Source organism: Drosophila sulfurigaster, chromosome 2L (genome assembly GCF_023558435.1).
Source record: "Drosophila sulfurigaster albostrigata strain 15112-1811.04 chromosome 2L, ASM2355843v2, whole genome shotgun sequence".
Classification (NCBI taxonomy): domain Eukaryota; kingdom Metazoa; phylum Arthropoda; class Insecta; order Diptera; family Drosophilidae; genus Drosophila; species Drosophila sulfurigaster.
The window spans coordinates 19894286-19917913 of record NC_084881.1 but is presented as its reverse complement, the minus strand read 5'-3'; the positions used below and the strand labels follow the sequence as shown (position 1 = coordinate 19917913).

General features: G+C 40.7%; 4 protein-coding genes across 6 annotated transcripts; 3 read left to right on the top strand and 1 right to left on the bottom strand.

Moving 5' to 3' along the window:
• The first annotated feature begins 104 nt into the window (after positions 1-104).
• Positions 105-14897, top strand: LOC133850410 (probable multidrug resistance-associated protein lethal(2)03659). 2 transcript variants are annotated; one of them, XM_062286503.1, is made up of 8 exons: positions 105-247; positions 8460-8546; positions 9420-9674; positions 10140-12110; positions 12428-13631; positions 13692-14108; positions 14171-14680; positions 14740-14897. In XM_062286503.1, exons 2-7 carry the CDS (start codon positions 8479-8481, stop codon positions 14204-14206), a joined length of 3951 nt encoding a protein of 1316 aa, XP_062142487.1. In that variant the 5' UTR covers positions 105-247; positions 8460-8478; the 3' UTR covers positions 14207-14680; positions 14740-14897. The 2 variants fall into 2 exon arrangements, with proteins under 2 accessions (XP_062142487.1, XP_062142488.1); XM_062286504.1 differs by having other exon boundaries at positions 142-159.
• LOC133850431 (uncharacterized protein C1orf50 homolog) lies at positions 14544-15400 on the top strand. Its single transcript, XM_062286537.1, is given in 4 exon segments — positions 14544-14680; positions 14740-14897; positions 14959-15120; positions 15186-15400. Coding segments are annotated over 4 exon segments (552 nt in total). The 5' UTR covers positions 14544-14622; the 3' UTR covers positions 15360-15400.
• A 179-nt stretch (positions 15401-15579) lies between these two features.
• On the top strand, positions 15580-18304 carry LOC133850415 (protein hook). Its single transcript, XM_062286512.1, has 7 exons — positions 15580-16479; positions 16540-16666; positions 16726-17289; positions 17346-17464; positions 17521-17573; positions 17638-17814; positions 17872-18304. The coding sequence occupies exons 1-7, from the start codon at positions 15695-15697 to the stop codon at positions 18108-18110; spliced, it is 2064 nt and encodes a 687-aa protein (XP_062142496.1). The 5' UTR covers positions 15580-15694; the 3' UTR covers positions 18111-18304.
• Positions 18305-18394: 90 nt separating this feature from the next.
• On the bottom strand, positions 18395-21475 carry LOC133850418 (protein hairy). Of its 2 annotated transcripts, none has more exons than XM_062286521.1 (3): positions 21161-21475; positions 20040-20357; positions 18395-19972 (listed from the first exon to the last, which is right to left on the bottom strand). In XM_062286521.1, exons 1-3 carry the CDS (start codon positions 21207-21209, stop codon positions 18849-18851), a joined length of 1491 nt encoding a protein of 496 aa, XP_062142505.1. In that variant the 5' UTR covers positions 21210-21475; the 3' UTR covers positions 18395-18848. The 2 variants fall into 2 exon arrangements, with proteins under 2 accessions (XP_062142505.1, XP_062142506.1); XM_062286522.1 differs by having other exon boundaries at positions 18395-19969.
• Between the last annotated feature and the right edge of the window lie 2153 nt (positions 21476-23628).

Here is a 23628-nt window from a genome sequence, read left to right as displayed (position 1 = left end):
CGCGCACTTAAATTTATCGATACGGCAACACTGTGCTGCTGAGAGCGTTGGCTATCAGCTGTTCGGTCAGCTGCTACCAAACTTGCAGAGAGTACAAATTGTTTTAGTTATGTTGTGAACTGCGAACTGAGGACTTGTTGTCCGCTCTCAAGTTGAATGGAAAGTTTTTAATTTTTGTTGTGAACAAAATTGTTGATATTTAATAGATTGACGAGCAAGCAGCAATCGAAGCGTGACTGAAATAAATGTAATGCATTTATCTTTAATGAAATTATGAAAATTGGGCATCTACTCGTCTTCTATTCTTATCTGAAAATGTGATGTAAACGCGGCAAACGATTCCAAACGTTAACATAACGTTACGTATCTACGTTTGTGTTTGTGTATTTTGAGAGATCAAATTAATGCTTGTGTAAGTTAACAGACAAAACATTTCGAAACCCAAACAACAAATCCCACAAGTCCAAAATGCAGACTCAGCGTCTGACCAACTTCCTGCACGCGCCGAGTGCACCTGCAAACATTCCAAGAAGACCCAAGCCAAGTTGCCCAATACATCCGCCACATGCCGGTGCAAGCAATTCCAAGAATAAGAAGCATTGCACCCAATTCACCAACCAAAGCAGCGCTGTCAACGCCGCTGCTGAAACTCGCAGCTTTATATAGGGCTAGCTTTAGAATTAGTCTTTAGTCTCTAATTTGATTTCAATAAAGAACGGTTCCAATCGGAATCTTAATCAAATATATTTTTGTTATTATTTTTAAATAAATAATTAACTGGCGCCCGAGCAGGGACCGGAAAGTTCGCGTATCGATAGTGCAAAACCGTATCTAAGTGCGCCAAAGAACATTTTCGGTCAAATCGCGTTACGATAGAGCAAAACCGTATCTAAGTGCGTGAAAACGAATAGTGCATCGACAGAACAAAACAGTTTCTAAGTGCGCAATTCAAGTTATTATCCCAATAGAGGCTCGTGATAATTAATCACTGGGAAATAACAATCAGCCAATCGGACATTAATTTGACGAAGTGCAACTAAGCCAAAAGGACGTTAATTCGACCAAGTGCGACCAAAGCAATTAAATTTGCAAAACCTTCTCGACTATTAAATTAGTCAGTTGAAGGAACAGTTCAAGCAATCTCGGCAATTAAGTTAGCCAACACAAACCTGTACCAAGCCATTAAATTAGCTAGTGTAACAGGTGAGATTGTGAGAACTGCATCGGTGGACCACATATTCTGCAAGATCCGTTCTCAGAATACTCTCCAGAAGGTATGGATCACGGAGCCCCAGTAGCAGCTGCAAAAGGAACAACCCCGTCCCATCAGGAAAGGTGGCCACATCATTGCTAATGTAAGTTAGATATAAGAAATTTTACAAAGAAAAGAAAACAAAACGGAAATAAAAAACATAAAGCAAAGTGTAAAATACACAAGACTCCAAGGAGTCCATATAGAATATAGCAAATCGCAAGCAAATAAATAAAACTAAAAGCGAAAAGCAAAATTTTGAAAAAATATATAAGAAAAGAAACAAATTATTGCAAAGTAAACAAGACTCAAAAGAGTCCATAGTAAAAGAGTAAATAACATAAATAAGCGTAAAGCGATAAATCAAACAAAAAGATCACAACGGTGATATAACTTATTCCAACTTTGCGATTCCCAAGGACCCTCCAAAGTAGAAGGAAAAACCATCCACTGGTTATAAACTTTAATATAAAACAAAAAAAAACAAAAAAACAAAAAATAGCTTTTAAATTTCATCTTATCGCTTATGGCCAATCGTCATAACTTAATTCGACCCCCCATACTAAATCCAGAAGAAATAGAACAAGTGAACGAAGCACAAAGACAACGTTCAATTGAGAGACAAAACAATAGGCATTTAGAACATCAACAAAACAGACCCACAATGAACGAAGATAACAGAGCCGCTCTAACAGCCGCTATAAGCGAAATATTAGCCGAACAATTGCCAATATTAATAAGACAACATACCAATCCTGTAGAAGATTTTCTAAGTCTCCCAGATCATGTTATTGCGCCAGAACATCAAAGAAATTTGACAGATCTTGACAGAGTACCCGACATAGCAAAAGGTTTGCGTGAGTTTAGTGGAAACCCAGAAGAATTTAGCTCATGGAAAAAAGTGTAGAGCGTGTTTTACAAGCATATAACTCATACCAAGGTACGCCCAAATATCATAATATCTTGCACACCATCCGAGACAAGATAACGAAAAGTGCAGACCAAGCTTTAGAAGCATATAAGGTACCGCTTAACTGGGATGCCATGTGCAGATGTCTTTCACTACATTATGCAGATAAACGAGACATAGCAACCCTAGAATATGAAATGACTACATTAGTACAAGGTCCGAATCAATCAGTGGAAGATTTCCACAAAGACGTATACAGACACTTGTCTCTAATTTTAAATAAAACGAGTAGCATGGATATTGACAGAAACGGGGAAGCAATGTTGACAAAATTATACAGAGACAAAGCGCTAGACACTTTCATTCGAGGGCTACAAGGTGACTTGCCTCGGTTATTAGGCATGAAAGAACCAGCAGACTTACCTACCGCACTACATCTCTGCTTAAAATGGAAAATCAAACCTTTAGGTCGAAACATGCCACTTTTAAAGGACATCCGACACATTTTAGAAACAGTAATGGTAAACCCATACCAGCCCCACGGAATGTCATCTTCTCAAACAGACAACCACCACCAATCCCTTTCAGACAACAACAGCCACGACAATACTTACACTACGGACAACTACCACCAACTCCACTACCAAGACAATATTTCCCAAATTCTGGGTATCAACCAATTGCCAACCCACGGCAATACACTGTTGCCACAACCTCTCAACAGGTTGCCCCACCTAGGCCAATGGCCCCGAAACCGCTACCGCGTCCAGAACCAATGGATGTGGATTCCAGCGTTCAAACGAAATTTGTCAACTACATGAACAGACCACGATTCGAAGCTGGGAAAAGACCCCCCGGTCCTATACCAGACGGACAGAAACGACAGAGAAACTTTAACATACAGACAAACAACGACGAAATAACAGAACCTTCGACAGAAACTTACGATACCACAACTAACTATGAACAAGCAGTCGCTGAATACGAGACTCACGCAGACGTAGAACAAACAATAGAAGAATACGTAGAACAAGTAGACCAATATGACAACAACTATGAAGATGACACTTGCGAATTTTATGACTACTCTGCACTAAATTTTTAGAGTAAAGAGTTCCTCTCTCCCATACTTTACTTGTAGATTGAGGAACGGCCAAATAATTAGAATTCTCATTGACACTGGATCCAATAGAAATTACATCAAGCCGAAATTTGTAGAAAACCCCACTCCAAATAAAAACCCTTTTCACGCCGTCTCGATAGGAGGTAATACACTGGTAACACACCACAAAAATGCCAACTTGTTCAATATAACAGATGTTGAGGTGAAATTTTTCTTATTAAAAGATCTAGAAACTTTTGATGCTATTTTAGGAAACGACACCTTAAAGGAATTAAGAGCAGAAATAAATCCAAGTAAAAACCTAATGGTAATCAGAAACAAGATAAAAATCCCTTTAAAAGAACAAATCTTCGAAGCAGTAAATACAATAGTACCAAGAACAAGCCACCTGTCAGAAACACAGAAAACAAATCTAAACCAACTCTTAAAAAAATTTCCAAACCTCTTCGCCAATCCAAATCAAAAACTGACCTACACAACCAAGGTACAAGCAACAATAAGAACATCAACCGACACCCTGTATATTCCAAGTTCTATCAGTATCCAATGTCACTGAAAGATGAAGTGAATAAACAGATAAAAGAACTTTTAGAAGATGGAATAATTCGACCGTCTCGGTCCCCATACAATTCTCCCGTATGGATCGTACCCAAAAAAGCTGACGCTTCAGGAAAAAAGAAATATCGCGTCGTAATAGACTATCGCAAAATAAACAGAGTAACCATTGCAGACAAATACCCTATTCCTGAGATAGGTGAAGTACTTGCACAGCTAGGCAATAATAGAGTATTTTCGGTTTTAGACCTTAAAAGTGGTTTTCATCAAATCCCTTTGAAACCTTCCGATATAGAAAAGACCGCATTCTCCGTCAATAACGGAAAGTATGAGTTTACACGACTCCCATTTGGTCTCAAAAACGCGCCCGCTATATTTCAGCGAGCTTTGGATGACATACTTCATGAACATATCGGTAAGATATGTTTCATTTACATAGACGATATCATCATATTTAGTAAAGATGATGAATCCCATTACAAGAACTTGGAGTTAATTTTTCGAACTTTACAAGATGCCAACATGAAATGTCAGTTAGATAAATGCGAGTTCATGAAGAATAAAGTCGAATTTCTAGGTTTTGTAATTTCCGATAAAGGCATCGAAACAAATCCAAATAAAGTCGCAGCGATAGCCAACTATCCCTGCCCTAAAACACTAAAAGAGCTGAGATCTTTTCTTGGACTCTCCGGCTACTACCGAAGATTCATACAAAGTTATGCTAAGTTAGCAAAACCCCTTACGTCTCTTTTAAGAGGGGAAGATGGACACGTGTCCAAAAACAGGTCATCAAAAAAACCAATTACTCTTGACTCCGAAGCATTGAAGGCTTTTCAAAAACTACGAAGTTGTCTTATTTCAAAGGAAATAATTCTTCGCTATCCAGATTTTACTAAAGAATTTCACTTGACAACGGACGCGTCTAATTACGCAATAGGAGCAGTCCTATCGCAAGACAACCAACCAATTTCATTCCTATCGAGAACACTAGCAAAAGCAGAAGAAAACTATGCAGCTAACGAAAAGAAATGCTGGCCATCATCTGGTCACTTAAAGCTCTCAAAAATTATTTATATGGGAAAGCAAAAGTCAAAATATTCACCGACCATCAACCCCTTACACATTCCTTGAGCAGTTGGAACGGAAATGCTAGAATTAAAAGATGGAAATCCTACTTAGAAGAATATGACTACGAAATATTCTACAAACCAGGAAAGGAGAACGTCGTAGCTGACGCACTCTCGAGAATATCAACTGATCAAATCAATTCCATAGCCTCAACTCAGCATAGTGCAGAAAGCTCAAGTCACGAACTAATACCCAGTATGGAAGTCCCCATTAATGTTTTCAAGAACCAAATATTTCTTAACAAATCAGATAAATCCGACTACATATTCTCTATACCATTCCCCACGTTCCATCGACACGAAATATACAAAAAGGAATTTAACGATAAAGAATTAGTAGAAACACTTAAAAAATACCTCAACCCTTCGGTTATAAATGGCATCCAAACAACTGAGGATATAATGGGAAAATACAACTATTATATCCTAAATATTTCAAAAACGTCAAAACCCGATTCTCTCAATCCATGACTGTAGACCTCACCAACGAATCTAGACAAGAGGAGGAAATCCTCAAAATCCACAATAGAGCACACCGCAGTGCCGAAGAAAATAAAATTCAATTAGCAGAAAAATTCTACTTCCCTAAAATGAAACAAAAAATAAGCAACATAGTAAGGCAATGCAAAATTTGTAAGGAATCTAAATATGACCGACATCCCCCTAATCCAGAAATAAAAAAAACTCCAATACCAGAATATCCCGGTCACATCATTCACATCGACATTTACTCAACCAAAGGCCATTTAGTTCTTACAGCAATAGATAAATTCTCAAAACTAGCACAGGCACGCATAATCAATTCAAAAGCAATAGAAGACATTCGAACACCACTTAGGGACATTATTTTCTATTATGGAGTTCCTAAGTTCGTTGTAATAGATAATGAGAAATCTCTCAACTCAAGGTCCATAAAATTCATGCTTGAGGATCAGTTAAATATTACAATTTACACTGCGCCACCATATAAGAGTACAGTTAATGGACAAGTAGAAAGGTTCCATTCGACACTTTCCGAAGTAATGAGATGCTTACAGAAAGAAAACCACCATAGAACTTTCGAAGAGCTCCTGGATAGAGCTATATACGAATATAACTACTCTTTCCACTCCACAACCAAAAAGCGACCATTAGAGGTATTCTTTGGAAGGAGAGTCACGACAAACCCAGACCAGTACGAACAGGCCAGACAAGACAATATTGACAAACTTAAGATCGCACAAAATAAAAATTTACAATTCCACAACAAAAGCAGAAACGAAATAATAACTTATGAGCCAGGACAAGAAATATATGTAAAAGTAAACACTCGTTTAGGTTCAAAACTTTCCCCAAGATTTAAGAAAGAATTAGTTAAAGAAGATAAAAATACAAACATTTTAACAGAATCTGGAAGAATCGTACATAAAAGTAACATCAAATCATAATATTCGCAGGGTATTACTATGGACAATAACGGAAGCTACAATGGACATTACAAACTACACGAACGTTCAGACAGTGACCATTCATAGGGACTGGGAAAGTTACAGACATCCTCAACAAAATTAGTACATGTAATAGACCTTAATCAAATCCAGGAAGCACTAGACCTACTTAACAGTCACACTGAAGAGGGCCTAAAGCGTAGTCCGCTATATTCAACAATACATCATGAGTTAATCGCTACCACTAACGCACTCAAAACAATAACAGATTCCCCAAATAAACGAAAATCTAGGTCACTAAATTGGTTAGGTACAGGTTGGAAGTACATAGCAGGCAACCCAGATCATGACGATCTCGTCATGTTAAAGGAAAATATCAATAATCTCATCAGTAATAATAATCAACAGGTTATAGTTAATACACAACTGGAGCAAAGAATTAACAAACTTACGTCCTTATCGAACTCCCTAACTAATTCAATACAAAAAAGTAGTTTTCTTAGTAACGAGGTAGCCATTAGCCTTCATAATGAAATCCGATTATTAAAAGATGAAATAGTAAATATCAAATATGCCACTCAGTGGGCCAAATTAAATATAGCAAATACTCTTTTACTAAATGAAAATGAACTAACAGAAATTGGAGAAATATTTAGAAAAGGCAATATGCCACCATTGTCAATCGAAGAGATAATGGAATTTTCCGATATATCAATGCTTCATAATAAAACTACACTTTTGTATATTGTCAAAATTCCTAACCTAGAAGAAATTGAATATCAAAATATTTTATTAAAACCAATAGTAAAAATAACGCAATTGTACACTTAGAAATAAGTCAACTATTTTTGTATAATGATATAGTATATGGCATACCAAAAAATTGTAAAACCTACTTAAACATAAAAGTTTGCGACAAAAAGAATGTTATTGATGTAAGCCAAACACATTGTATTCCGAAACTAGTTAAGGAGAGAGAGCACTGTGCAGTTTCAGCAACGCGGATCACATCCCGGAGATAGAGGAAATCGACAATGGTCTAATTCTCCTCAACAACTTCAACGGCAATTTGGTCTGGAATGGAACCGGAAATCATCTGGAAGGGTCATTTCTAATTCACCTAATCAACGATTCCATGCAAATCAAAGAGCGGCTATTCAACAATATGGAGCCAGTCATTATGCAACCAAAAGTGCCAATCTCACAAATAACAGCCGAAGAAACTGAACGTTTAAGGATTTTATCCCTAGAAGCACTGGAGGCGCTTCATCTCAATAACACCAACAAGCTGCAATACATACAGACGCATTCCATGGTCAACAGCATTACAATGTTAACGCTCTTCGGTGTCATCCTGATAACAGCGTTAGGACTTCACGCTTGCAGTCGGAAGAAGAACACCATTACCCTTCAACTTGGACCAACACCAGCTCCATCAGAAACATTGAAGCCACCACTCCGCAAGCAAGAAGATTTACAGAAAAATCCACTGCCTCAATTCAACAACATCCCATACTTTTGAGAAATAAAAATTGCTTGAGGACAAGCACGAATTAGAGGGGGAAGAGTTAACAGACAAAACATTTCGAAACCCAAACAACAAATCCCACAAGTCCAAAATGCAGACTCAGCGTCTGACCAACTTCCTGCACGCGCCGAGTGCACCTGCAAACATTCCAAGAAGACCCAAGCCAAGTTGCCCAATACATCCGCCACATGCCGGTGCAAGCAATTCCAAGAATAAGAAGCATTGCACCCAATTCACCAACCAAAGCAGCGCTGTCAACGCCGCTGCTGAAACTCGCAGCTTTATATAGGGCTAGCTTTAGAATTAGTCTTTAGTCTCTAATTTGATTTCAATAAAGAACGGTTCCAATCGGAATCTTAATCAAATATATTTTTGTTATTATTTTTAAATAAATAATTAACTTGTATGCGTACTGTATTGTTTTACAGCGCGATGGCATTCTTTGTAATGTTCTTATTGGACTCCGATCCCATTCAATTGATTCATTTTGCAAAGGTCTAAAATTACTAATTGAAGCGTTTTTGTTTTACCCCACAGAAATTGCATTTGTTTGAAGATGGCAGCTGATAAATTGCCGCCAAATCCGCGCGAGAGTGCAAATTGCATCTCAGCGTTAATGTTCTGGTAAGTCTCAGCATCTAGTTGAAACATATGTTTGATATTTTACATTCAGGAAACTTTCCATAATTGCATCATACATACTATATAAGTCACATTGCTAGCTTGATCTTCATAAATCAAAAGACTGAAGTCTCTGACACTCTAGATTTCTTGTCTGTTATCAATGATAAGATAATATGCATTATTTGTTTATCAGTTGTAATTACACAACTATTTTTAGATCTTCCGCCATTCCAATCTGTTATTAAATAAAATGTTGAAATATTTCGAGGTCATGTGTCCTTGGGTTACAATTATGTTTCTTTGATTTGATTTTTGCTATTTTTACACAACTACAAAATGGCATCATGCTTACAAGTAATATTTAATAATTGGAAATTTAAATTATTAAAGATTATTTAAATTATTAAAATAAAACTAGTGAACATTATTGGCAACAAAAATAAGAAATCTTTGTACTTTAGACTCAAATGAAGTATTGAATAATATCCAAAAATTTGCATAATACAATTTGGTTGTGGTCATTAATATTTTTAGAATTATTTAAATTATTTATGCAATTTTAAACTAAAATGAACTTGTTGCATAATTATAATTCATTTTGAAATATAAATGGTTTTTAATAATGACATTGTTTTAAAAACTAAAACATAGATGTTTTTTAATTGTAAAAGTTTTTTAATTTTTAGAACTGTTAAATTATACTTTTATTATATATTTTTTTGGTCTGTTATCTAATTTATTTTTATTGCATTCAAAACTTTTTAAATTTAAGAGTTCGTGTTCATTTCACATTTTATAACTTTCCGAATTAATTTTCATTTTATAGATCAATTATTAATTTCTATAGTTGCAATATCAATGTTTCCGTTACAGTTTTGCACTGCCCATACTATTTAAGGGGCGGAAGACAACATTGGAGCCAAGTGATCTCTATGAAGTACTCCAAGAGCATAAGGGTGACAACTTGGGCGAGAAGGTGTTTCAAGCTTGGCAGAATGAGGCAAAAAAGATTTCGGAGAGAAAGGGTCGCAATCCCAAGAATGGAATTCTGAGGGTGATACTCAAAGTTTTTGGCTGGGAGCTTGTGTTTACTGGCATAGTGATTGCAATACTGGAGATTGGACTGAGGTAAGATGTTTAAAAAATATATGCGTATATTATTATATATATTATTCATATATTATACAATAATTAGAGTTTATCATTAAATTATCAGGAAAACAATTTTTTATTTATGGTTTTTTCCTTTGTAAATGATTATTCAAATTATGACTGATAAGAACTTGAGTGGGCCAAATTTATAAAATTCTTTACCTTGACTGACTAGCTGATTGAATTATCTACGCACTGCCCCAAAAGCTTAACACATTACACAACATTGTTTATGACTTTTGATATGGCACCAAGAAGTTATTTAATATTCAAAGTCTAATTATTGAATTTAAATAAAAAAATGTAAATTAGTCTTAGAACAGAGGTTTGAATGTTAGCTTAGTTAAGGCGCAAACAATAATATTTGTATTACAACCATGCCTATTAAAGTAATAAACCAAACACATTTCAACATTATTTAACTTTAATTTTTCTTTACAGGGTAACGATGCCTTTGCTGCTGGCCGGATTGATATCGGAGTTCACGCAGCATGGCAATGGCAAGAGTCTTAACGCACAGCTCTATGGGGCTTTGCTGGTCGCCTGCATTGTGCTAGGTGTGCTGCTCATCCATCCTTACATGATGCACATGACGCATTTGGCGATGAAGATGCGTGTCGCTGTCAGCTGTGCTATTTATCGTAAGGCGTTACGCCTGAGTCGCACTGCTTTGGGTGGCACCACAACGGGTCAGGTTGTGAATCTGGTATCCAATGATTTGGGTCGCTTCGATCGTGCACTGATTCATCTGCACTACCTGTGGCTGGGACCACTGGAGCTGTTGATTGCCTCGTACTTTATGTATCAGCAAATTGGCGTCTGTTCCCTTTATGGGATTGCCATTCTGATACTTTATCTGCCACTCCAGACCTACCTCAGTAGATTGACCTCGAAACTGAGATTACGCACTGCGTTGATCACCGATCGGAGAGTGAGAATGATGAATGAGATTATTTCCGGCATACAGGTGATCAAGATGTATGCCTGGGAGAAACCCTTTGAGAAAATGGTGTCTAGCACTCGAGTCAGCGAGATGAGCGTGATCCGCAAGGTGAATTACATACGCGGCATACTGCTCTCCTTTGAGATAACGCTCGGCAGGATTGCCATCTTTTCCAGCCTGTTGGCATATGTGCTCACGGGTGGCCAACTCACGGCAGAGCGCGCTTTCTGTGTGACCGCATTCTACAATATTCTGCGACGCACCGTGAGCAAATTCTTTCCCAGTGGCATGTCCCAAGTGGCTGAGTTGTTGGTATCCATGCAGCGCATCTCACAGTTCATGATACGCGATGAGATTGATATACAGCAGCTGGATGATGAGCAGCAGCCAGAGGGGCAGCCCGAGGAGAAGAACCGTCTGATCAATGGACAGTCGCATTCTTCGCCTAGTTCCAGCGAGATTTCTGTGGAGCTTAAAGACTTGAAGGCACGCTGGAATGCCGAACACACAGATCCCATATTGGACAACATTAATCTGAAGTTGAAAGGACCGCAACTGGTGGCAGTTATTGGTCCGGTGGGCTCTGGCAAATCCAGTCTCATCCAAGCCATTCTCGGCGAACTCAGTCCTGAAGTGGGCAACGTTAAGCTCGGTGGACGCATCTCATACGCGGCTCAAGAGCCTTGGCTCTTTAGTGCCACCGTTCGAGAGAATATACTCTTTGGACTGCCCCTGGACAAGCAACGCTATCGCACTGTGGTCAAGATGTGCGCCTTGGAGCGTGATTTTGAGCTGCTGGATCAAGGCGATAAAACGATAGTCGGAGAACGTGGTGCTTCACTATCGGGCGGACAGAAGGCTCGTATTAGTTTGGCGCGTGCTGTTTACCGCAAGGCGGATATCTATCTGCTGGATGATCCCTTGAGCGCTGTGGACACGCATGTGGGACGCCATCTGTTTGACCAATGTATGCGAGGATTTTTGCGCAATCAGCTGGTGATCTTGGTAACGCATCAACTGCAGTTCCTGGAGCATGCAGATCAGATTGTCATCATGGACAAGGGCAAGATCACCGACATTGGCACCTACGAGCACATGCTCAAGAGTGGACAGGACTTTGCCCAGTTGCTTGCACAGAGGCCACCCGAGGAGGTCGAGGAAGAGACCAAGGTCAAGAAGTCTAAATCAACGGATGACACTAGCTCAAAGGCCAGTTATTCGCGTCACAATAGCATGGAGAGTCGTAACAGTGTCTCCTCAATGGGCTCTAGTGTGGACGACTCATTAATAGGCAAGGAAGACCAGCCTAAACAGGTTCAGGAATCCCGCTCCGCCGAGAAGATTGGTTGGGATATGTATCAGAAGTACTTTTCTGCTGGCTGCAGTTGGTTCATGCTCATCGTAGTCCTCTTCTTGTGCATTGGCACCCAGGTAATGGCATCCTGGGGTGACTACTTCCTTTCCTACTGGTAAGTCACAATCAAAGTTGTTGACAACTTTAGGGTCTTTTATATCGTTAACTGTATATTCAAGAGCTATCAAAAAACTCTTGAATGAACCTCCAAAATAACATGGTTTAATTAGAAGTTTGTCCGCTCACTGTTGTTGTGTTTATCTTTAAGATTAGGCGCCCTAAAACTACTGAAAACACTGACAACACGCTAAGCTAATTTTAGAAATTGACACATTGCCCATAAATAGGAAATTACATGACATCTTTTTATCTTATTTTTATCTTTATTATACCAAAGCTGTTTGTTTACTAAATCTGATCATCACTTTGCAGGGTGAAGAACAACTCGACCTCCGAGCTGGATATCTACTACTTTACCGCTATCAATGTGGCGCTGATCTTGTTCGTCATGCTGCGCACTCTGCTCTTCTTCAGCATGGCAATGCATTCATCCACCGAGCTACACAACTCGATGTTCCGCGGCATAACACATGCTGCCATGTACTTCTTCAACACGAATCCATCGGGTCGGATTTTGAATCGTTTCGCCATGGACTTGGGTCAAGTGGATGAAGTGCTGCCCGCTGTGATGCTGGATTGCATACAAATTTTTCTCACGATGACTGGCATTATCAGTGTGTTGTGTGTATCAAATCCCTGGTATCTGATCAATACGATTGCCATGTTCATCGGCTTCCACTATATGCGCAACTTTTACCTAAGCACCTCCCGGGATGTGAAGCGTCTCGAGGCTGTTGCTCGCTCTCCGATGTACTCGCACTTTGGCGGCACTTTGACGGGCTTGCCTACAATACGTGCGATGCGTGCTCAAAAGATGTTGACGGCGGAGTATGATCAGTATCAGGATAATCATTCCATTGGCTATTATACATTCCTGTCGACAAGTCGCGCCTTCGGATATTACCTTGACTTATTCTGTGTTATCTATGTGCTTATAATCATCTTGAATAACTTTTTCTATCCGCCCGATAATCCCGGACAGATTGGTCTGGCAATTACACAGGCCATGTCCATGACGGGTACGGTGCAGTGGGGCATGCGACAATCTGCAGAGCTGGAGAACTCCATGACATCCGTGGAGCGTGTGATGGAGTATAGAAACTTGAAGGCTGAAGGCGACTTCAGTTCACCTGCGGGCAAAAAGCCACCAGCAAGTTGGCCTGAAGCTGGTGAAATTGTTGCCGATGATTTAAGTTTACGCTACGAGCCAGATCCTCAATCGCCTTATGTGCTAAAGTCGCTCAACTTTATCATACAACCATGTGAGAAGGTTGGTATTGTGGGACGCACAGGAGCGGGTAAATCCTCACTGATTAATGCTCTGTTCCGACTGTCGTACAACGATGGCTCCATTTTGATCGACAAACGCGATACGGAAGAGTTGGGCTTGTATGATTTGCGTAGCAAGATTTCGATTATACCTCAGGAGCCTGTGTTGTTCTCTGGCACAGTGCGCTACAACTTGGATCCATTTGAGCAGTATCCGGACCAGAAACTATGGCAAGCTTTGGAGGAAGTAAGTCTAACACACAGTCCATATCACAGATGTAATTCATTTTCTCTATTTCTTCTTCAGGTGCATTTGAAGGATGAAGTTTCTGAGCTCCCTATGGGACTGCTGGGTAACATTTCTGAGGGCGGATCCAACTTCAGCGTGGGTCAACGTCAACTGGTGTGCCTGGCTCGTGCTATTCTACGCGAGAATCGTGTGCTTGTCATGGATGAGGCCACTGCCAATGTGGATCCACAAACTGATGCTCTTATACAGACTACGATCAGAAACAAGTTCAAGGATTGCACGGTGCTAACAATTGCTCATCGTCTACACACTATTATGGACTCGGACAAGGTGATGGTATTAGATGCGGGACATGTTGTGGAGTTTGGCGCGCCTTATGAACTCTTGACGGCATCCCAGACTAATGTCTTTCATAGCATGGTTATGCAAACGGGGAAGTCAACATTTGATCACCTTTTGAAAATCGCCGAGCAGGTAATTTTGCATTTATAGTAAATTTTGGTAAGCTTTATTTAATAAATTCTTATTTCTTGCAGGCTTATGAAAAAAACAAGGTGGAGAAGTCGGAATAATTGCATTGAAAATTTTCAAAATGGAATGTCATATATTTTTATAGATATTATCTTGTACACTATTGCAATAATGCATTTACTTAACTAGACAATAATTGCCAAAAACTAAATATGTTCAGAATAAACTCGTACTTAATTAATAAACATACCTCAATAATCCATTTTTTAACAGAAGCGTGTAATGCTCTTCAAATAAGCGCTCTTTTTTAGATGTCTTTAATTTAATACAATGTGAAGTATGGCCAACTTTTATTTGTCATATTTTGCGAATGTGCCGCAATTGGTATATTTTTCAATCAATCTGTGGTCACACTCGAATTAGAACACATGTTTCGTTTGTTGTGAAATATTGTAAACAAAAACTACTTTCTTTTATATCTAATAAAAAAATTATTGTGTTTGCCGATGCATGTGTAATGAAAAGGAGTGCCACAATGGATCAACAATTAACTTACGAGTCAGCAATTAAAAAGGGTAACGATATTTCAATGACATTTCTATAATTTTGTGTAATTTTGGTTTTTATCTTTTAGCGCAATTGGTGGAGAGAAACCCGCAACTTCAATTAGACCCGCTTCGAGTGTCCATGCACGAAGAAACTGATATCATAAAACTCGCTCAAGAAATTCAGGCTGCTGATAAGCAATTGAAGAACAGCACAAGCCAGAAATTGGTTGTTATTCTAGATCAGGCAAGTTTCTGCCCCTTATCAGTGTTCTGCAAAGCGTTTGTGTAACTTGAACTCTTTTTAGATAAAAATGTTACAAGCACAGGCGATGAATATACTGCAGGAGTCCAACGACAGCCGTGCACTTCACAGCGCTGCTTGCAATTTTACAAAGAAGCCTGGCCATATCTAGCATCTCTATCAGAGGGCAACAGGGCAAAATTATTTTAGCATGCTGTCGCCGGAGGTAGGCAGCTCTCAATATTTTATTATATGTTATCAATAGTTCAACTGAATATTGTTTAATTGTAGGAATGGAATCATCCAGCAGACCAGACGTTTAAGGGCAGCTATAGACTAGAATATGATTTAAGCTGGACGCCAGTTGACAAAATAAGAGAGCACGATGATAAACTGAAATGGGTGGAACGTTGTATGAACAGTGAAAGTACAGCAGCTATAGATTTTAACATGGCAGATAACTAAAGTTTTAATTTAATTTTAACAATAAATCGTTGGAATTACAATCACTATCTCACATACAAATAATTGTAAGATGGAGTAAAAGTTGTTTGTTTACTTTAAGATTAAGATGTTACGATATAAAAATATTAATTTTTGAATGTGTGCGGTATTCCTTTTCTTGTGGTAATTTAAACAGAGATACTATTATCGATTGGTCGATAACCAAGGCAAGCAGTGTTCGCTCATCTCTATCGTTGTGTGCAGCTGTTTTGTTTACGCTGCAACAGCTGTGTTATTTTTTTCTGTGAAAATTTCTAATTATTGTTTGGTTTTGTCACTTTTATTTCACGTCTACGATGTCCACAGCAAACGGAATGTATTACAGTCTGCTCGAGTGGTTCAAAACTCTCAATTTAAATGCACCACATGCTAATGCCGAAGAATTGGCCGATGGCGTTGCGTTGGCCCAAGCGCTGAATCAGTTTGCACCCGAATCGTTTACGGATTCGTGGCTGTCCAAGATAAAATCCAGTGCTGTCGGTAGCAATTGGCGTTTGCGAATGAGTAATCTGAAAAAGGTAGTTGAAGGTGTCTACGAATACTACACTGATGTGCTGAATTATACGCTGCAACATGATTTCCTGAGACCGGATGTTCAGGCAATTGCTGAAAAGTGCGATCTCACGGAGTTGGAGCGCTTGCTGCAATTGGTGTTGGGTTGTGCGGTCAATTGTGCCAAGAAGCAGTCCTACATCACCGAGATCATGGGCCTCGAGGAGGAGTTGCAGGCAAATATTATGCGTGCCCTGCAAGAGCTGGAAACATCGACACGTCAGTCGTCGGCGTCATCAGAGGGTGGCGGCGTTGTTAGTTCAATGTCACGCAACTCTTTAAGCGGCATGCTGGATGGTAATGCAAAGGCGTTGCAATTGCAGCTACAGGAGGAACGCGATGCTATAGCACAAAAATGTTTCGAGACCGAGAAGAAAATGCTGCTGTTGATCGATGAGAAGACTAATTTGCAACAGGAGCTGCAAAAGGTTCAGCAGGAGTTTGCACGTCTCGAGCACAACACTATTGGCGATGATGGCGTTTCACTAGGTCCCATTCAGGCAGGCTCTGTGCGCTACAATGAGCTCAGGTTTGCAGACAATTTGTTTATTCCATTCAATTAACAAGTTCTAATTATTTGTCACCTTAGACGACAACTGGATTTGATCAAGGAGGAGCTTCTGCAGTCGGAGGGTGCACGTGAGGATTTGAAAATCAAGGCTCAGCAACAAGAGACCGATATGCTGCACATGCAACAACGCATCGATGAGCTAATGGTAAGCATTAAAAACCAGTTGCAATTTCTATTTATTTCTGATTATTCCACCCAAAACAGAAAAGCACCGCAGTGTTGACAACACTTAAGGATGAGGTGGATGTGCTGCGCGAATCGACGGACAAGCTCAAAGTGTGCGAGGCTCAACTGGAGACCTACAAAAAGAAGCTGGAGGAGTACAATGACCTCAAGAAGCACGTTAAGTTGCTGGAGGAGCGCAGTGCTGATTATGTGCAGCAAAATGCACAGTTCGAAGAGGATGCCAAACGTTATGCCAACACAAAGGGACAAATTGAGCTCTTCAAGAAGGAGATTCAAGATCTGCATGCCAAATTGGACAATGAGAGTAGCAAGAATGTGAAACTGGAGTTTGACAACAAGAATTTGGAGGGCAAGAATCTTGCATTGCAGCGTGCCAAGGATAGTTTGCTTAAAGAACGCGACAATCTGCGCGAGGCTTGCGATGAACTCAAGTGCGGTCAATTGTCAACCAATTCGGGCAGCATTGGCGGTAACACGATGTCCAGGGAGCTGCAGCCATCGGCTATGATGGATAAGATACAACGTCTGGAGGCAGAGAACAAAGCACTACGTGAGGGGCAAGGGGGGCAAACAGCATTGGCAGTAAGATGGAACTATATGCTGCTTTGTAACAGTAATTCATTTAATCTTTTTCACAGCAATTGCTGGATGATGCAAACAAACGCTGTGAGAATCTGCGCGAGCAATTAAAGACAGCCAACGAACGGATTCTCAGCTTGTCGCATGCCTCACAAAGCGATGATCCCATTTTAAAAGAGTTAGTTCAAGATAATAAAGTTGATAAATAAGTCGCTAATTTATTTCTCTTTTTAGAAATGAGTTCAGCAAACAAATCAAGCAGCTAATGGAACTGAATGAACAGAAGAGTAAGTAAACATCTACAAATATGGTTTATGCATAATAATAATTGTTACTACTTGTGTTTTATAGCACTGCAAGTTGAAGAGTCTGCCACACAAATCTCCACGATGCACGGCAAGATCACACAGCTGGAGTCAAGTCTGGCTACACGAGAACAGGAGGTCATGGCCTATGAAGTGAAGTATAGGAAATGTGTGGAACGCGCTAAGGAAGTAATCAAGAACATAGATCCGCGTATAGCCAATGGTTTGTCTCTGCCAAACAACCACCAACATGCAACTTATAATAAAATATTCTTTACAGTAATTGATGCCAGTGCACTGGAGAAGAGCGTCGATGTGATTGAGGAGGAAGCAAAGCCCAAGATGAGCGGCATGGAGGAGCAGCTGATGACGACCGCTTTCTACAGATTAGGCATTAATGCACAACGCGATGCAGTCGACTCAAAATTGGCCTTATTGATGAGTTCGGGACAAACATTCTTGGCGCGGCAGCGACAATCGGCGCCACGCAAATCGCTGACTACAATGAAATCCAAATAGTTTAGTTTTTAATCGAGCAGTTCGTTTGTTTTTTTTAACAAAAACGTTATATGCATATCCATATAATACACACCTATACACATTATTTATTCGGGTTATACACAAAGCAATAATATACATTTTTAATTTAATCCCACATATACTCGGTGTTCAGGATTGTTACTTCCTAATAAAAGTACCAAGTGTTGAATATATATAATGTGATGACAATAGAGAATTTTTCGTAGATTTATCGCTGCAAAACCGTATTAATTGCTGGATCTCAGCTTTTTTCAAATCCTTTTCCCTGAAATAATATTGTACACATTTTTGTTTGGTATTTGTTAACATTATTGTAGTTTTTAATTCAGTATTTGATACATTTTACGCAAGGTTCTGGACAAAAAACATAAATAGTGTTTGTGGAATTATACAATTACAATATAGTTATAATCGTGGGATCGTGTGTCCCAGTTTTTTCTTTCTCGCTTATCAATAGTCTTTTTTATAGCATTGGCACACGTGAAAATGCATTTTCCGATTCGTGTTTGAAACTAAACGGGGGGAATTAAGCTTGCTCCTGCTCATGCCCATGTTCCTCGTCATAACAAAGCAACAAACTTGCGCACAGTCTACATAAACATTCATATTCCATATCCATATCCACATCTACATATATCCATCTATATATTTTACTTATATACTTAGTACATAAAAGCTATTCCATCGAACTGTACAAGGCCGCTGCAGTTTGGGGATCTACCAGGGCCGCCACATGCTCTCATCGGAGCCCTGCTGCAGTACCAGCTGCTGTGCCCGATACTCCTCCTCCTGGCGCAGCCGCAACGCCTGCCTGGCTGCACTGCTCGTCTGTGGACTTGCATCCAGAGTTTCATTCTCATTGGAACCGATGCCGCTCTCCGAACGTGGCGACGATTGCTGTGTGGCTGGCGCGGACTTGAGCTCCGAGACACCCGAACTCACCGAGGCCGCTGCCGATGAGGAGGCCACCGAGGCGGGGCGCTCGCTGAGCACAGTGTTTGCTGCCGCCACAGTGGCGGCATTGTTGGCCACACTATTGGCATAGGCTGCCGCGGCTGCAGCTGCCACATGAGCTGCCTCAATGGTGCCCGCAAAGTTCGGACTCAACTTGCCGGCGAGATGTGGCTGCAAGCGCTGCAGCTCAATCAGACGCTCGAAGTCGGTGCGCGTGGCAATGGGATCGACCATGGGCTGGGCACTCAGGCCCAATGCTGCCGCTAGTTGGACGTAGTGTGGCGGCAACACAAGCACGCCGTTGCCGCCCTCCTTCAGCTGCTGCTTGTACTGCTCGAGCACGTTGACGCAGACGACCTTGTTGTTGCTGGCATCGTGCTCGTAGGCCAACTCGATGGCTGTGGCACTGCCATTTGGCTGTGGCGTCACTTGTGGCACTTGCAACTGCTGCAGCTGCTGCTGCTGTTGTTGCTGTTGTGTCTGTGGCGTTGCCTGTTGACCCCGATTATTATTCTCGTCCTGCGGCGCTTGCAACACACGTTGCTGCTGCTGCTGATCGCCTGGCGCCTTGCTGTAGTCCAATGGATTCGAGTCCTGGCTGCTGTAATCCAACGAATGCTCTTCGGGCTGTGTTTGTTTCTTAATCTCAAAGCAGTTGCTGCTGCTGTTGGGACTCTCGGCAAAGTTATTTGGCGTCGCGTGTGTCGGACAGATCTCCACATCAATCTCGGCTATGCATTGATCCAGATGTCGCAGCAGTCGCGCCTTCGAACCCGGTTCCGCCAGCGTTGGCATATTGCCCATTGGCGGCGGCTCCGGCGTGGCCAAATAACGTGCCACTTCTCGGGCACAATCCGTGTAGCCGGCGCGATATTTATTCACAACTGCTGCGGCAGTCGAGATAAAACTACAGATTAACAAAAGGGAGCATTCACATGGAAGTACTTGACTTACTTGGATCATCGAGATTGCGATGCCGTTGAAAGTGTCGCACAGTTAACTCCAAGATGTCCGCCTTCTCCAGTTTCGTGTGCTTCGCCTGTCCCTGATCCTGGCCGTTTTTGGCATTCTGATGTTTGGTGGACTCCAAGATGAGGGCCTTGAGTATGGCCAGGCTCTGATTGATGCGGGCACGACGTCGCTTCTCCATGAGTGGTTTGTTGGTACGCTTGCTGATGTCCTGCGACGAGGTTACATTTTGTGATGAGCTCACCAGTGCAATGGACTTGATGCCGCTGCCATTGGTCGAACTTGACGCGGAGAATCCGAGGCCTATGCAACGACAACAAAAATGCAGGTTTCGGGTCACAATTCGTTATTTTGTATAGATTATATTTATTTTATTATTCATTTTAGAAAAACTAGCTTAATTTAAAACATTAGCGATTAAAGTTAGTTTAGTGAAATATAAGGGGTAAAAAAGACTTTCAGCAAAATTCCAATTTCTATTGCCTACTTTTTGGTGATATCAATATGTTTTCTAATAAGGATGCGCGCTTTGAAGTTATTTTAACTCTGCGTATTTTACAATTTAGAAACTGTGAAGTGCATTTAAATATTGTGTATTTTTGTACTTAAACTCGATCTGTATATATTTAGTTCAGACTGGTTTATCAACACAGTTATTAATCTCCCATAAAATTGCGCTTTATATGATCAATTTTTTATAGGTTCCATTTATAAAAGTTTTCATATGTTTCATTTCAAAGCTTAAATTTTCAAATATAATAAATGAAGTTTTCTTTTGATAGTCCTTGATATTTTATTCCTTGAACTTTTGTGCTGAACTCAATGCAATTTAAATGTCTTTTGTAATAATTTTGTCAAAATAAATTGAAATCTGTTTTAGTTGCACGTTTACGATTATTATTTTCACAAGTTCAAAATCTCAAATAAAATCTTTTGCTATATATTTTAAGAATTCGCAAAACCTTTTTTGGAATTCAAAGAGCACAATTTGATTTTATTGTGAAAACTAATATCACTTAATTTCCGCTAAGCTTTATCTTTGGCATCCTTTCTTGATATAATTGCATATTTTTTAATTGGATTAAGAGAGCGAACGTAATCTTTACCCGCTGTAGATTTATTTTTGGTGTAATCCTTATCACGTTTTGCTGTCATTTTGTCATTTTTACAGAACTCAAATGAATTCCTCGCACGCGTTAATTAAGGAGATCAGTTTTGCCGTTGGTGTTTGTTTTTTGCGCCAAACTTGAATCTGTTTTCCCAAAACGACACGAAAAGTTACGTCTTTTTCGCTGGCTGTGTGGGTGAGTTTTATCAACTGCCTAAAAGCACGCAACACAAAATTGCAAATAGCAATGCGCAAGCGATTCGAGACGTCCGCACTGCTCGAGCTTAAACCGAGTACTGAGCAGACGAAACGAAACAAAACGAAACTCGGCGAACGAAACGAAACGAAGCGAAGCGAACCGAATGAAACTGAACAGAAGTGAACACGGTGAAAGGTACTTCGACTTTTCGTTTTTACTTGGCTGCCCCGTCGCTTATGATGCCCGCCTCTCCTCTCACAATTCGCCCCCCTCAACGACTGCCGCGCGTACAAAATTTGCCGACTGAATGGCTTGGGTTGACTCGCCACAGCCACAGCCATCGCCATTGCCATCGTCGTCGTTGTGTGGCGCAGCAACCAAAGCAGATTGGAGTCAACCAACAATAAAAACAAGAACAAGAACAGCAACAACAACAACAACAAAAGTGGCAACGGCGGCAACAGCAACGCCTGGCTGACTGCCTGGCACGTTAATGGTGGTTGTGGTAATGGTTGCCACACACACACACACACACGCACCACCACTGAGACGCGCGCACACACACACGCGCGTGTACAAAGAGAGCAAAGCTTTAACGACGATGACGACGGCAGCGGCGGCATGTTGCCAGTTGTGGGCGGTTGGGCGTTGGCAAATGCGGCAAATGTCAGCCAGTCGACGTGCCGCCAACGACAGTCGGACAGACAGACCGAAGGACAGACGGACGGACAGACGGCGTGACCATGTCTGGCTTTGGCGAGCACAGAAAGTTCGCACGTACGCGCGCCCCACTCATACACAGACGAACCCTCATGCACACAAGCACACTCACACACACACACACACTGGCATACAAATCAATTCGTTTAGGCACAAATAGGATATGCCAGCAAACATTTTGGATTTACTTTTCGAAATGAAAATTAGCATGGTAAGTTCTATTAAACAACGAGATTTAATTTTATAAGCTTATTTTTAATAAATCAAAGTAAATAAGTAGCTAACTTTAACATTTTAAATTCAGTTAACTTAACAGACTTATGTTAGTTTGAATAGCATTGATAGTTGGCTGTTATGCTAATAGTGGCTGCGATTAAAATGTTAATCTGTTAACATCAAGGATCAGGGCCCTGCAGGGGCTGCCTTTCAAAGCCGTGTAACAGGGTTAATTGTTAACAGTCAACTGTTAAGTGCTGTGATTATGTTAAATGAAGCTAACTAGAAATGATCGTTCGTTAATTCCGTATTTAAATTAGAGACGAATTAAGCAAACATATTTTTAAGTTAAATTATATATTTACAGATAGTAGATATAGCAGATATCATATCTTATATGTTATCTCTATATGTTATGTTGAGAATTGAACACGAACTTGTTTGTCATTCATATATCTTTACATATACAAAATAGCATTCGAAATTTGGCGCATTGGGTGGCCTGCGCAAACGCCATCAGGCAGCCAGCGAGTTAGCTATGGTTGTGGCCTGCGGGCTGCTGTGGGCGGCGGGTGTGAGTCGGATGCCTCTCTCACTCTGAGTGAGTGTGTGTGTGTGTGTGTGTGTGTGTGGAGATGCTGACGATGACGGCTGCGATTGTGGGCACAGGGTCGGGGGTTTGGGGTCGGGGGTCGGGGTCGTCGTGCCGTTCGACTACCCACATTGAAATCATAACACCAACGAGGCGAAAATTTAGCGCCGCAGCAGTCGTGGCAAATAATAAGCCAGGCGACAGCAATTCCTGCTGTAGCAGGGGCATCAACACCAGACGTAGACCATCCTGACAACAGCAGCACAGCAGCAGCAGGGACTATTAGATAAATACGACAACGGTTTGTGTGGGGAGGGGGAAATGTAAGGGGATGGAGAGAGATGAACAGACATTCAGCCAGCCTTTCCTTTCGGATAGCTATCGCAATGGCTGTGTGGCAATGGCAACGACAGCGACAACGACAGCGACAGCATTGACGTTGACTACCACGTTGGCTGTGGGGCAACAAAAGGCGCAAATTGCAGATACGCTTTTAAATTCGTAGATTTCGATCAATGCGTTGCATCAGCGATAGACATTCGACGTGTCGCTATGTGTGTTTTTATGCGTGCCCTAAAAAGTGTGCTATGTTTTTGTACACATTCTTGCTCCGCAAAGTATGCTACATTTCAGTGGTAAATAAAACGCGTGCTTTGACTTACACGTAATTAGCCGGGCGATTGTTGCCAATAGTATTTCTGGATGTAAGCAAAATTGGTAATTAGTGTTAGCCACTGTT